Source organism: Pleuronectes platessa, chromosome 9 (assembly GCF_947347685.1).
Source record: "Pleuronectes platessa chromosome 9, fPlePla1.1, whole genome shotgun sequence".
Lineage (NCBI taxonomy): Eukaryota > Metazoa > Chordata > Actinopteri > Pleuronectiformes > Pleuronectidae > Pleuronectes > Pleuronectes platessa.
Window position 1 is genome coordinate 21,039,256 of NC_070634.1, and position 16,274 is coordinate 21,055,529.

The following is a 16,274-nucleotide window of genomic DNA, read 5'->3' on the forward strand; positions in this document are numbered from 1 at the left end:
TCCCAGCCTCAAAAGAGGGTCAGGTGGTCCTTTCTCAATCAGGACGGAAAGAGGAGGAGGAGAGTGGCAGGATGGAAAGGGAAAGAGGAAGTGAGGCGAGTGTTGCCATTTGTGGAAATAAAAGGGAATTCCTGATATAGTGTCAGCCATGAATATTGAGCAGGCCTGGACCGGCTGCTGTTCTTGGTTTGGCTGATTAATTGTGAGTGGATCCAGTGCTCTTTGGAAGGAGGAACACATACAGGCTTTTGTTCCAAATCTACATATCAAAGTAAAAAAAAAAAACTGGTACAGCATCCAAAACTGCCTGCTCTTGAAAGTGTTTGCTGGAATGAAACTTAAACACACTGGATCAACACCCACAATGAAAGGACTCAAGATTGTGTATTTAGGCTTTATGCCGTGCAACATTTTTGATGCAATGAGCATTTTCCACAGCACTGGGAATAAATAGCTGGATACAAGTTTATGTAGCTCCAAATAACAATTTCAGAGTGGCTCATCCTGCTGATAATTAGAGTATGTGGAAGTATAATGAATAGGATTTTTACTTTGAAGCCCAAATGTCATTTATATATTAAAATCAAGCTAAACAAAAAAAAGAAAGTACATAATCACAAAGTTTAATAACACTACCTACAATTGATAATTACCCAAACTACCTAACCACCCAAATAGCCATCTTTTCTCTCTCTCCAAGTCTTAATCTTCTTCAAGCACCACCTTTGAGTTCCTCTTATTCATCTCTTTAAAATTACAAGGTTAAGAAACTGGGATTTCTTGTGCAACCTTCAGAAGCCAGAACTTCTTTGGAATGTGACTTTAGATTCCACCAAAGGGTTTCACTCGCTGACAAAATGGCTATAAATTACAGGGTGGCCATTTTATCCTATATAGTTTTTCTCCGAGGAGGAAACGCATAACTTGGGCATTTGATCCGCTTATCAGATGGACGATAAAACTAAATGCATTTTACTTGTCACTAGATTTGCATTATTCATGCAGATACACACGTATCTTACTTACATTGATACTAACACACTAACTAATTAAAAAAATGATTCTCTCTCAAACCATCTTGCTTAAAGGCAGCTTAAAAATGTTTGCAGTGGCAGGTTTTGGCTTATCGCACACATCCCATCAAGTCAGGAGAATCAGTCACGAGTCCACATCTCAAGCCAAGAGGAGGAAACAAGAGGGCAGCTCTGAAGTCTGGCTAAATGGTGATTGGCCCCACAGACGCACACATATTTCACAAAAGCGACTTCACAAATGTCAATGTCTACTATTTTTTTTATCTTTATTGGATTGGCAGCAACAGCAAAACCATAACCTTTGACAACATTTCAAAATAAAAAAATAGATACTGTGTAATTTAACACACTCTGCCTCCTACTTAAATCATTAGCAGCCTAGTTGATTTAACACAAATGGGTGTGCCACACCTTTGTCAGTTTTTTTTTTTTTTTTTTCAGAATTGTCTTTTGGCTATACAGCAGTTTAAAAACATACACACACCTTACATACAGTATACCCATATACAGTATATTGCGTAAAGGTATAAACATAATTTAATAAATAAATACATGTTGACCTTTAATTAAACTTTTTACTAATCTCTCTAATATAAAAGTCCCTATCAATTCACTTCAAAGTAGGACAGCTTGTTTGAACAGTTTTGAGTTTCTAAACATGTCAGTTCGGTCAGTGTAATACAGACACTTATTAACAATTTATTTGTTTTAAATATTCAATTAATGGCTTTTGGATTTTTGAAACCCTGAACCAAGACACATACATTACATAACCTTCTACAAAATAAAAGCCAAACAAAGGAATGCATATTTGTGCAACATCTGACCAAATACTGTAATCTCCACTTTAATAGAATATTCCAACTTGCACATTATATGGTAACACCAAGCTATTGTATTTTAAGGTCATCACAGAATTTTGTTTCCCATCATATATAGTGTTGTGTTGTTGTTTGTCACCAGACTGTAATTATAATACAGCACTAATTTAGACCCTATGAACCTCATCTACTACCTCACGGCACTCTGCTCCAAAAGAGCACAAACAACTCGAGCTATCAAAATGAATATAAAGAAATCACAAGGCTAGGCTGTGATTTCCTACTGTTGTTCTTTAGGTCATATAGGTAAAAAAGGGAAATCACAAGACTCAGACATATCTGGTGTCTCCTCGTATCTTACAGATATGATGTCGATGTCAGATAATAGAACATGAACCCACTTGAACACAGGAGTCAGTTTGACTGTGATGAATGATTGACTTGACCTATTATTGGTTTAAGTGTAAACCCTATCTCAAAGTCATGGAAAATTAAATCATATGTACCTTGATAAACCAAATATGTACAAGGTATGTTCATGTAGTTGGAAAAAGTTTTTTAAAAAGTGCAGCATGTCCATGTAACAGTAATTACTTCTCAGCATCTTTTTTTTTTTTCACTTTTTCTAAAAAATACATCTTTAGGCACGTATACAGAACAATCTGTACTGCATTAAAGCTGCATAAAGCAATACTTTTTTTAAATATTAACAATGAATCAAATAATTCCTGATTATGTTAAAGGGTGATGAATTCTGATGATCTCTCGGAGACTCAACACCCCTTTACACAGCTGCTTTTACCTCAACGATTCCGTTTTCTCAGTTGTCTGAACCAACAAAACCAAACCAATGCTGGCACATACAGTATAAACCATGGGCAGCAACTACCAGCACATAATTATTTCAAGTTGACTGCACGTTACATACCTCATGCAAAATAGCAAAGAGCTAAAGTAAACAAGTAGCTGGTGAAGAAAATAGAGCATGTGAGTAACCCAAAAGTCGATTGGCTTGAAAACAACATTTACTTACATTCATAAGGTGGCCAGAAAGACTCTACTGGAATGCTCATGTAGATCGGTTGCTGCTGGGTGTGTCAATTAAGAATTGCTTGCTAACATGTGACTTAAATATAATAAGGAAAAGGCTCAGAGTCTTTCTGCCTCTAGTGGTCAAAGAAATCACTTAATGCAGCTTTAAAGTGACTTACACTGGGTACTGTTCAGAAGCAAAGAATGGAAAAACAGTAACAATATCAAGGGACTGGGTTAGGGTCACTTGGTTTCTAGCGTGGACAAATATACACAACAAGCAAGGCCTAAAGCACGGAATACTATATAAGCAAAGAGAGAAATCATTGGCTATAGTACGTGGCTGTATTCTTGCAAAATGAATTACATTTTGACACTGATCCAATGATCAAGGGAATGTGTACAAGGTAAATTGACTGGAATGACTATAGTACTGTGCTGCAGCAAAGGGTGAGAATCACAACTAAAGGCAGTCTGGGAGGTTTCTTCACCAGCACACATCATCTCCTCATTGTCCATCAAAAGACCAAGGGTTGGGAAACAGTCTCCTAGCTACAAGAACAGAAAATCTATTTATTATAGCAGAATTAAGTTAAATCCCCTTCTTCAAAAAAACACAAACAGTTAAGGACTCCTAAACCTTTAGTTTGCTCTTTTCAGCACAGTCATCTGTTTCATTTATCCATTTCAACAACCCCAGCTTCAAATTCACTATTATTTCCCCCAATTTTAAACTCCTAGTTCGGTTTGGCCATGTAACGAGTGCACACCAAATACTGTGTTCATTCACCAGACCAAAACAAACCAAACACAAGATAAGCTGATAGCCTTACACCTTTATAACAATTAAGCATGTAATTTCTGATCAGTTAAATGTTAACCTCACAGCAACCTCTAGACAGATCAGGTCACATTAACCTGAGCCGCTGATCACAGCTGCTAGGAAATAAAATCCACCATCAACCTCAATAAAGACAACACCGTGCCACTGATGCAAAGCACCTCAAACCAAGCTACATCTTCAGGTAAGCACTGATCCTAATCTGCATGTGACACAGGCAAGTTTCCCATTACAAATTAAAAAATGAAAATGTGAAATGTTGTTAGATAATAACGTATGATTTTGCCAGTTCTATCCTGTGTTCACTATCCAGTGAACATGGCCCTCCGTACACAGGGGAAGAGGGATGTAATATTTATTTACTGGTTTGAAATGGCTGTCATGAGCACTCATGCATCAAACTGTTAGCAGAATACTCATAACACAGCCATATCAGGAATGTCACACCAATGGTGGGAACCCTGGCTCTGATGAGCTATTTTATGCCAAAGGGTACCCTTGGGGGAAAACACTGTGCTGGCTAGTTCATTGCCCTCAACACTCACGCCTCTGTATCGAGGTCCTCAATACAGACGCGTTTGTGTGAAACCAGGCATATAAGGTGCTTTTTTTCTGTGATGCACCAATTAATTGGTGACCAACGATAACCATCTTATATCTAAATTGGTAAACAATGGAAGCAGCTTCACCTGTGGACAATTTGACCCAGGTGACACTACTGCGGTAGGCAATGTTTTAAAATGTACGAAAAAACGTGACTGTCCATAGTATAGATCTGTAAATATGTACAGTTTTGGTGATTTTAACTGATTTAAAGGTTTCACAACTCCTCTCTGAAGCTTTACAGTCCTTGGCCCGAATGTGGTCATGTAGTGGTAAGTTTTGCACAACTATCTACGCAGAGCAATACTAGACATCTTACTGTTGAAGACGGCTGTTCATTGACTGATTATTTAGTAGGTTTTGCAGAAGGTCTGAGTAAACAGCATTAGTCAGTTTCAACCAACTGTCAGATTGGTGACTTTATCAGTAGTGGCCAAATACCTGACCAGTGCATCATGAATATTTTCCAAATACCTTAGCAGAAAAATAATTCTTCACTTTTCTCTTGAACAGTCAAGGCCAAACACAATTGGATATTTATCAGCAGCATAATGGCTGTTATCATTGTTGCTTTGTGTGTTCGTCCAGTTACAAATTCACATATGCATTTACAATCTTTAAACAGGTATATGAGCACGTGTAAGTGTAATTTGTCTTGTATCTGCTAATGACAGGCATACATTAGAAAATGAGGGGACATCCAGTAGAAGGTCAATTGGATTGACAAACACTAACAAAATGTCACAGGGCTGAAATCGAGTGAGTCAAGTTTGATGTCTGAGGATTGTTTTTAGAATCTGATAGAATGTGGAGTTTTCCTTCTAACTAGGTGGTTAATGACTTATAAGCTGTGAAAACCATGGGGAGACTACTTTCTATCTGATCAACACTTATGTCGCATAGCATAGAATAAAAGCCATCACTGGGTGCCAAGCTCTCATTAACTCTGTCTGTTTAGACACTACACCCGAATCTTAAAACCTGGTAATGCAATGAACGATGGATAATTGGGACCAAAGCAAAGTCACTAGTGTCAGTAAACAGAAAGTATTCTCTGTTTAGTTTCTGCCAGTTTAACCGGGAAAGTTAACAAGCTGCTAAGCCTGTTAAGATTCCACTGATAGATTCCAGGAGAGTTCTCATCCTGTAGAAGTCACACCTTCAGATGGAGCAGGAGTTTGCCCTCTTCCTTGGTTTAGGCTCCACAAAATCCCTGTCATCGGCTGCACAGTGGCTGAAAGAGCAAATTGTCTGCGAGAGTCTACGCATGCCCAGGCGGAAAACACTATTAGAGAGGCTGTAGATAACGCAGTTGCAAAAGCTGTTGCTAATGGCCAGCCAGGTGGTGATGAAGGAAATGGCAGGACTGGCCAGCACATGGGAGCTCTCTAGCATGAAATAGATGATGTAGGGCAGCCAAAGCATATAAAAAACACTGGTGATGCGGAAGAGCACCATCGCATAGCGTCGATCCGGTCCGTGCCCTCCCTGATGCCCACCACTGCCACTCCCCTCACCAGCCTCCATCTCCTGGCTGGGAAAACGTGCTCGTCGTTCACTGATCTCCCTGTTGTGCTGCTGGCAAATGCGAAATATGTGGTAATAGGTGAAACAGACAACAAGTGCAGCAGGTGCATAGAGCAGGCAAACTACAAAGCCTGTAAAAAGGGCAGAAGTTGGCCAAGAGTGAGCACACCACTCAAAAATGTCCCCATGATATCCTGGCTTACCCCACCCGAAGAAGGAGGGCAGGAAAACCAGACTCGAGTAGACACAGATGAGGGTGATGCAGCCTCGTAACCGACATGGTGTCACCAGCTGGTTGTAAGATAGTGGTTTCGTAATGGCCAAGTAGCGGTCCACGCTGATGCAAGCCAAGCAGGCCATCGAAACACTCTTCAGCACAGAAATAACGTAGCTGAAAACCTGGCACGTGATGGGCTCCTGGACACCTGCTGGGTAGTGGAGCAGAGACAGGGTGGGCACCAGGCAACTAAGACCCACCAGCAGATCGGCGTACGCCATTGTCTGGATGAAGTAGCTGGTAGTGTAATGATGTAGTAGGGGGGCGCAGTGGAACACAAAGATCACTGTCAGGTTCCCTGCAATAATGAGCACTGTCAGAAGTACAATGACAGCAGTCTCCAGGACGCAAGTCTCTAGGCCTTCATTTAGCCCCCAGCCCAAGGGACAAGAGTGGTTGGAGGTCCGTCCATGAAAGAAGTCTCCATGGCTGCTGTTGGCAGTGAGCACCGGGTCCGTTGTCAGTTCAGACTGGTTCATTGTTCTGGGTGCTATCCAGGTGGGTCAGGTTTGTGGTGTGCCACCCATACGGCAGCTGGCCTGAAACTGGAGAACTGCCTGCCTCCTCCCGCTCTTTACTGGGCATCTGCAACCGCCCTCAGTTAACAGAGCTCAATACTCTCCACTCATTCTCTCTTTCACTGTACACTCACATAGCTGGGTCTCAATCAAATGAACACTGACTTGAGGAAAATCAATAAAGGCTATGGAATAGTAGGACAAGCCATTCGGCCCTCCTTTTCCAATCACTCATGGTTAGGGAAAGTAGTGGTTGGGTAACAGTCAGGAGTGAGAGGGGAAAAAAAGCTGTATTCCTTCAGTAAACCTAAGGCAGAGTAGCGATTGTGCTGTGGCCAGCATCTATCCCAAAGGCGAGTTTCCCGGCTGCTTTGCCTGCCAGTCAGTGGCCCCATCTCCTGATTTTAATGAGGGTTGCCATCGGGAGATTCACAGCATAAACTGTCCTCACAAGGGCAGAGAACACAGAAGATTCGGGGGAGGAGAATATCAGCTCAAATTTACAGTGTGGAGATACCTTTCAAAAAATACATTTAAGCAACTATTTCCTGGGGAGAGAAAAAGCTACTTCGGAGAGTCTCTCTTGGTGTTGATTACATCCATCTCTTACATCCAAAGTTTCAATGTGCTCGTGTGTTTACTATGTTAAAGCAGGCTTCCCTTATTTTGGTGGTCCGCTGGTCAGTGTCTGGAGCCCATGAATGTCCAGCTATTGTCTGAATCAAAACACAGACACAGGCTAGAACAACAAGGGGATCTCCGCAGGAGATAATGTCACAGCTCTCTCAACACACATGGCGCTGGGAGGAAAATGTGTTTACAAGGCATCCTCAGGCAGAATAAGGTTACAACCAAGCGCATCAAAATGTCTGGATGAGTACTGCCTTTAAAGTGATGTGCAGTTTAAATCCAAATGTGCAAACTTGCCTCTCAGTGTTCTGGACTGCAATTTGCAAAAGATAAACAAATGTAAAAGGCCAGTAGTTGATGAAAGCGTTGAATGTCTGAGTTCCGTGGAGGCAGGTGAAAGGACTCTCCAGGAGCAATAAGAGGCCGGCTGAATAACTCAGCGCTCCACTCACTTTGGCTCCTCAGCAATCCTGTGGCAGACGCTTGCAGAGAGGGGTGTGGGGATCATTCAGCAATCCACTTATTTATCCCATCAACTCATTAGCATTTTTGCTGTGACCTTCTGAAGAATCCGCAGGAACAGTTTTAGCAACTTCTCCTCAAGTGCCTGATGCCATCATAGACTTTCTAACTGGAATTAGTCAATTCAAGTATTATCTATTGACGCTAAGTACAGCCTTGCTTTAAACTCCTCTCTCAGTGTGTCTGTTGCCTTGTACAAAATACCGGCATTGCAACAAAAGGGGAATCCACTCAAGCAACATAAAGAAAAGAACAAGTCTCGGTTGGAGTCCCAGTCTTAAGCACTGTCCTCTGCAAGCGTCCGCCTTTTTAATTCCGTTAAACAGGGCAACCCATGTTGTTAGCAGATAAATCCTCAGATCTTGGCACACAGAAAGAGATGAAAGCAATGCATCTGTCAAAAGCAAGTAAAAAAGCAGGAGAAAAAAAAGATGACTGCGCTGATGGAAATGAGTAAAATCTGCAGCGGGGGAAGCAAAGGGACGAAGACTATCTCAGCCCTGGTGCAGTGAGAAGGAGAGATGCTGTGACTGGCTTACACTTGCCTCCCTCCCTCCCTCCCTCTCTCTCCACACAGTCTCTCTAGCTCTCTCACACACACACACACACACACACACACACACACACACACACACACACACACACACACACACACACACACACACACACACACACACACACACACACACACACACACACACACACACACACACACACACACACACACACACACACACACACACACACCCACCCTTTCTCGCTCTCTCTCCCATAGCCACGTGCTCATTGCCCCGCCTCCTCTTCCCAGCTGCACCTGAGGCTCCCTGCCACATTATTCTGTCTCACACACTGGCTCTCTCCCAGAGGTAAATTTGGATACTTTTCCTATTTACATATTACTTATCTCTCACAGTCTATTTTCTATTAACTAAATTCCTCCCCCCTCCCACCCCACCCCACCCCACCCCACCCCACACACACACACACACTACCTCCTTCCCCTATTTTACTTCCTTCTCCTCTTACAGTCCCATTTCCTCCTCTCCCATCTCCAAGTATCTAGCTAGCACTGATATGTTAGTGTATCTCATGATAAGTCTCATGAGTCACTCACAGTCTCACTACTTTGTGTGGCATCTACATCAATCTAGGACTGTTGACCCTAATAACATATAACCTCTCCCTTATCCAGCTAGTCTCAAGGTTCATATGGAGGTTGCTAGGAATTGTGGCTAGTTGGGAGCATCCTTGGCCAGCAGATGATAAAGAGGGTAGAGAGACAGCAACCTGGCTAAGCAGAAGAATGGATGAAAACAAACTGGGCAGTTACACTTTTAGCTGATTAGAGCCTATCATTGAGGTCAATAAGGGAGTGGCTGACTGCAAGGTTGATGTGGAAAGCAGCATTGAACCTGCCCTCTTCTGTGGTCAGCCTTTACACTATGTAAACACAACATGGACTCCACATTAATTAAAATGTTAAGGTTCAATACAGTGCGTTTCATATAATTTGATTATGAAATGGATTGCAAGTAAGCCTGCAATGTAGAGGGACGGCTCTTTAATTGTCATGGAGACAAGATATTCTTCTGCACCTGTGTTGGTTAATTTGGTCACTCAGAGAAACGGTGAAATGAAGAAAAAAAAAAACAGAAAGAGTGGTCAGAAAGAGAGGAATAGAAAAAATAAAAAGAGGCCAAGTGAAGACTATGCAAGTTCGGCTGTCACTGCGGAAGATGCCAGTCAATGGAGGTGTCTCAGCACAGTGTTCTATGCTTTGGGGGTGGACACTGATAAAAACACGACCAGAAGGCCACCATTAATAATTCATTCTGCTCCAAAACAAAGCCAGCAGGGCCACTTGGAAACTAAGGTGGAGGCTGATTCACCTTTCACTGCTCACCAGCACCCCACCCTCATCCACCCCTGGGCTCCTGGGGATTCCAGTCTCAGCAACAATTTGTTGTCATAAGCAGGTCGTTAACATCGACATTAGAGGGGCAACTTCCAGTAAAGTGAGTAAGGAGGTGTTTTTGGAAGAATTAGTTTACAGATGTAGACCCAAAGAAGGTCACACAACCTGGTGGCCAATGATAAGCATGTGCTTGGTCAGATTTGGTCTTTTACATTACATCTGAGTTGGCACATCCAAGGTGACTTACAATCAGTGCATTCAATATTTATGATGGGTCATTTTAGGGTTATAGTATCTTGCCAAAGGACACTTCGGCATGCACGGTGAGAACTGAGGATCGAACCGCCAACCTTCTGGTTAGACCACTCTACCCCCCTAAGCCACAGCCGCCCCCTTGAATGAAAAGGATGGTAAGTAGTATTCTACTCAGCCAGGGTATGGCAGACAGCATGGCATTTTGTTTAAAATCAAACGGTACTTTTTGTGCAACAGATTATGAGATGTTTGCCAAATGTGTCAGAAATGTCTCCATTAATTAAAAAGGTGCCAAAAAAAATGGAAATGAAGACAATGGTATTAAGTTACGCCTTCATGTGACAATGAAAAAACCCAAAACAACACATACATTCTCCAGACCTGGGAGAGGGACCTGCAGACCTTCACTGGCTTTCATCTTTTCCTGTTGTGTTTTATTAACATCAGCTTAGCTCTGTTTTACTTCACCTTCTTTTGTTTTGGTCTGTAGCCCTTAATTTCGACAAAACCATCAAGTCTGAGGAGACAGATGCAACGGTTGTCTACTCAGTTGCGGCAAAATGGATTATGACCCATCCCACATGAGTTTCTTGATAACACTGGATGATGACGCAACATTTTGTTATGCTTCCATAAACTGAGCAATTGCTCAATGTTCTGTATAATGTCTGTCATAGTGACAGATTTATTGTTTAACTGCAATGACAAATAGAATTGGAGTACAGGCATGTATTGTGATAGCAAATAGTCCTATACCCGTACTATGCAGTTTGTGCCCCAATAATCATGAGTTTGATCTCTGCTGATTTCAACAGCACCTGATTTTACCAATCTGTGACAGATGCAACTACGAAATCTTTTAAATTGCGAAATATAAATGTAGTGACTTCTGCACTCTGCTTACTAACAACCCTCTCCTTTATGAGTCTGGGGGCTGGAGCACCGAGGAACATGTGGTTGGAGCAGCAGATCAGCACTGGTTAACAGCCGGGATTCCAACATTCAGCAAGCAACATCAATGAACCAATACTAAACCTGCTTAGCAAGCAGAAGCCAGTATTTATGTTTATCAACCATCGGCCAAACTTTGTCTTGATTCAGTTCCCAGGTTGAAAGGCACTGAACAAGAATGTAAAGCTTTGATAACATCAGTCGTGTTTGCCTTTAGAGCAGTTCCTATTTAAATAATATGACGATTGAAGTATTTAATCCAGCGAAAGCGAGATTGCGGCCTGACTAACTCTTGGCTTTTTGGTATCCCGGAGTATAAAGCACCACAGCCATGCAGCGGGCTTGGAAAAAGAGTCAGTATGGTGTGCACTTTACTTCTTTGGTTTTTGAAGATCAAATTTTGCAGTCACTTCTGAGTGCTGTCGCAGCCATAGGAGGTTGTGCAAGGCAGCTCTAAATCTGTCGCATAAATAAGAAATGAAAAAGTTGTGATTATTGTTTCTGGCAGTAAGTAGCTGGCACAATCTATTACTTGTCAATATAACAGTGATCATATATGAAGCAGAAACAGTGGGAGGGGGAAAAGGTCAAACATTAAGATAGGAACTAGCGCTTAGCATGTTGTGCACAGCTACTGTGATCACATGACATCAATTGATGTTGAACACCCTTAACAGAAAAATCTCTCGACTATTTTCACCTCCAGCACAATGTCACCATGAATCCTGCCTACACGGGGATCGCTGCAATTGAATGGTAAAAGGGCTAAAGAGTGAGCTAAAGGTCAAAGGCAGGCTGCCGACAGAAATCACCATTCATCATCTTCATTTAATCTTACACCACATGGCGGTGAAAACCTTTCTGACCGATCAGGTTGTGATATATTCATTATTCTGTAGCTCCTATTGTCCTTGCAGAATGTAGGTCAGCATTTAGAATGAATCTTTAAGTCATCTGTAAAAAACAGCCTTTACACTTTTACATGAAACTGTGTTTTTGTCAAGACTGACAAAAAGATGTTCTCTGAATAAATGAATTTATCCCCATTAACACAAAGGCAGTACTTTTCTCATAGATACATATACATACTTAATTTGTTAACAGCCTGTTTGTTCTCAATGTATGCAGTACCACAGTATTTAGCTGATTATGCAAAATGTTTCCAAACCTTAGTAGTATTAAGGTAGCTGTTACACTGCAAATAATTTGCATCACTTCTATAATGGTAAAATGAATGCAACACATTGTTTAAATTATTAATTCCTGCACTTGAATTGTATTAGGAGCTTCACGCTGGTGCAAGAGGAAGAGGAAGATGAAGAGTACTACTTTAGCTGTGAGGCTACAGTGGGTATGAGGACTGAGACAGAAGTGTTGTGACCAAAGAAGACGCTGTAGGGTGGATCATCTTAATCCCAGCTGTCATATCAGTGTCAGCGTGGCTAGGAGGCTATGCATTGATAATAGATGTATTCAATACTATATAGCAACATAATTACAGCTATAACAAACACCTTTATTTATAAAATCATTTTGTTACAGCTTTAATACTGCATGTTAATTTCCATAAAAGAAAAGGTTGTAAATGGCTTTAATTTAAATAACAACTGCCGACACTACACATTTGTAACGGTATAATAAAACGAACCTGAGGAAGCTGAGGAAGAAAGACAGTGTGTCCTTCTGGTGGTGCCTACTGGGTTCCTGCTCTGGATCTTTGAATGGAAGCTTCAGGGCTGTATTATGGAAACGCACAGCGCCAGGAAGGGAGGGGGCTGCACTGAATACATATACATTGTAAGGTGGGGGGAATGGAAGTGGTGCTCCCTGGCTGTGTTGAAGCCATGCAGTGCAGCTGGTCCAGTCAGATACTAAGAAGGATGGAAGAGTGGGGAGCGTGTGTGTCTTTGTGGGAGAAGTGTAGTAGGGCACACAGCTAAGCCAGTGGAGCTATGTTTATGTATGTGAACAACATGTATCTATGCATGTATGCATACTGTATTTTCAGCCAGGGGGGTGGAATTCATGCATGGGGTGAAAAAGTGAATAAAAGAAAAAGAAGGTAGTTTTTACCTTTTTCCATACAGAATATATTCCACTGAGGCAATGAGTTTAGAATTTTTTTTAGGATTTGTCAAATGCCATCATGCATTGCCAAACACCTCTTCAATTCACTATATAGACTTCCACAACTATCTAGTTCGAACTACCTGCCTCTGCAAACATGTTGTACAGTAGTGCAAACGTTGCCAGAAGTTTGTACAAGTAGTAGTTAAAATTTGGGATGATTCTGTCAGCAGCGTGCCACCTACCCACGCTCTAATTATCCAAATATAACTTACTTAATGAACCAAGGCAGAATGGTGAGCGACAGAGGCGAAAGGAGACAGAATTGTCATGGAGACAACTTCAAGCAGAGTGAAGTCCATAGACCTTTGCAGTTACCATGGCAGCCTATCTTATGTACATTGTACTCCATGTATCTGTATGTGGGTTATCATGCGTGGGTGACACATTATTCCAGCGCGCACGGCTGCATGACTGATGTTACCTTTGATTATAGAATGATGTTAAATGTCATCGCTAAGCTGACAGACGGTCTCAATATGACTCAACATCAGAATGAGAATTATTTGCGCTTAAATTTCATTAGATTATTAGATCATAAAGAACGAGTCTTGTGGGGTTTGGTTTAGGGTCAGGGTCAGGGTCAGGGTCAGGGAAGAAGTAGAAAATGACAGTGACATAGAATAATCACAGCTAAAAAGGATTTATCGTATATAACTTGGAGTCAAAAGAGTCTCAACAGGAGATAGCACTGTGGTTGAGGCCTAAGCACGTCCACAAAATCCAAATAAATGTAATGGTATTACAAAACAGTTGGATCCTCATTAATAACTGTGATGAAGATAGAAAGATGCTTTCACTAAAAAAATATATATATATATTTGTACCTATTGCATTTCTGTCTAGTTAGCCAGTTGCATATTAATATACATCCACCTGTTACCCTCTTACAGGTGGAGATTTGTTTGGATGGCGAGAAAAGAGCAGGTCATTATTTGAAGCAAGGTAAAAGGAAAAGAAGAAGAAAATAATAATTCCATTTGCAAAACAATCTCCTTGGAAGACCTTCAGTTTCATACAGAATAAGGGTCTTTTATATTCCTGCTGTTGTGAAACTGCTGTTCCAGCTTCTGATTACAGCCGTAGTACCTGTGGAGAGATCCTGACCTCGGTTAACACGCTGGCTGTGGCGTGTGTGAGATTGGTCTTTGGAGAGGCGGACCTAGAAATAGCTGGCTGAGCTTTTTTAAGCTGTAGGTTCAAGCGTGGCAGTACACCTTGGGCTTGTTCAGCTCTAGGGAGACGAAAAGGTTGTTCAAATGTCACTTGTAACCCCCCCAAACAGAGAACTCAGAACAGTCTCAGATGCCCCCAGGCCATCGTGTGTGTGTGTGTGTGTGTGTGTGTGTGTGTGTGTGTGTGTGTGTGTGTGTGTGTGTGTGTGTGTGTGTGTGTGTGTGTGTGTTTGTGTGTGTGATGACTGTAAATGAGAGCAGAACAGCACTGAACATGACACTTGCAATATATGATATCAAGCTTGTCGACCAAGGGCCACATGCAGCTAAATGCTCAGTGCTCACACTGGACAATATCATTTTGGAGACTTGAAATGTGATTCATGGCCTCAGAGATATGACACGAACAAGTGGACAGTGGATTATGAAAAGGCATCGACTCGTTTGAATGGATCAAGCATGAAAAAACAAACCATCCATGTACTCGAGTCTGAATTCAATGGTAAACAGTGATTTGGAGGCTGACTCACTGAAGGTGGCAGGTCATTTTATTCACACATCAAAAGTGTGATGTGTGTTCAACCTATTTAATCACGTGATGTTTTTACATAATGGGTTTTCATAGCAGTGGCACGGGCATAAATACAATAACATCGCAACTCAAGACAACAAAGTGGGTGACTGGTGCCTTCATTTCTTTCACAATACTGAATCTTCATCTGTGCAATGTTTTCTTGCTTCCTGTCCAAGAAGTGTGTCCACATCAAGGGATTGTGTAATTCAGGGCTGATACTGATACCAGAGTTAAAAATAACAATTTTGATGATAGCCAATACCAATTTTTTTAGTCACTATTAATATCAATTCTATTACTGAGCACATTATAAAACAGACATCAATAATTTACTGGAGATCTAGTACAGAAACGGGACATGGTTTAACACACATCTGCTGCGCAACACTAACACAATGCCTGTCCGGAACTGCAGGTGAGGCACAGAGCTGATTAACTACACCAGTGTCCCCTCCATAAGGGCGACCGTCCAGTTACTTAGAATTCAATCAGCATTAATATCCTCACTGAGCCCAGACAACAGACATTATTAAGCTCCACATCACCCTCGCCATTGCTGTCATTTGGCTCCTTCCCCTCGCCCCCTCCCTCCTTCATCTTACCTCAATTCCATTCATTTGGTGGAGCTATTAATAGCCCCGCCACCAGCCTATCAATACCATCACTACTCCAGTAAGACAAAGGCTGCGGGGGTGTGGCCAAGCCAGTGGAATGAGAATAAATGAGCGGAACTACAAAATCTTGGTCTTATGGAATGTAAGACAAAGAGATACTAGGCATTAAAAAAACACTGCACATAGGAAAGAGATGAGGAGAGAGAATAAGGTATGGAGAAAGATGGTTTATCAAACAGACCAGTGAGGAACTGGTTGAGGGAAAATAAGGATAGAACAGGAAAGAGAAAGAAAAGGGACAGTGGAAGCTGGGTAGAGAAATGGGGCGTGTAGTACAACTGAAAAAAGATCCCAATTTACCAGATAAATATGACAAGAGAAATAGAACTGCTGAGAAAGAAAAACAGGGAATTTAGAGAACAGGTGAAAGACGAGGAGAACTCTCTGGACATTTACACACATTCCTTTTCTCCTATTCTCCTATTCTCCCTAAGTGACTAAAACCTCATATTTATGGGGCCACATTCTTCCATCTCTCCATTTTCCCTTTTCCATCCATCCCCTCTCTCTGTTATTGATCCAGACAAGTAGTTCCACCCATCTCTGTGCAGCAAAGAGAAAGACTATCGTATTTTCCATAAAGGATCTATGCTTTGTATTTATATCAGCTCCTCCTGCTGCTTCACTCTGGTCCAGTGTGGCTCTCTCACCCTCACTGGTTTACAAATCTCTGACTAAAAATCCACGGGTGGGTCACAGACCTTTGTTACACAACAGCTTGATCAGATTAAGTGATTTTGGTTTTACAAAAGAAAAACGTGAAAAATTTTACTAGCTTTAGTAGAAGAAAAAAAAGAA

General features: G+C 41.6%; 2 protein-coding genes across 5 annotated transcripts in view; both read right to left on the reverse strand.

Annotated features, from left to right (window-relative positions):
* Positions 1-16,274, reverse strand: part of rabgap1l (RAB GTPase activating protein 1-like) — a 98,856-nt gene that overhangs the window by 56,446 nt on the left and 26,136 nt on the right. The window lies entirely within an intron of this gene.
* Positions 1,317-8,341, reverse strand: gpr52 (G protein-coupled receptor 52). Its single transcript, XM_053431321.1, has one exon. It carries the CDS (start codon positions 6,612-6,614, stop codon positions 5,493-5,495), a length of 1,122 nt encoding a protein of 373 aa, XP_053287296.1. The 5' UTR covers positions 6,615-8,341; the 3' UTR covers positions 1,317-5,492.

Coding starts and splice junctions, on each gene's coding strand:
- gpr52 (XM_053431321.1), bottom strand. CDS start 6,614: ATGAACCAGTCTGAACTGACAACGGACCCGGTGCTCACTGCCAACAGC.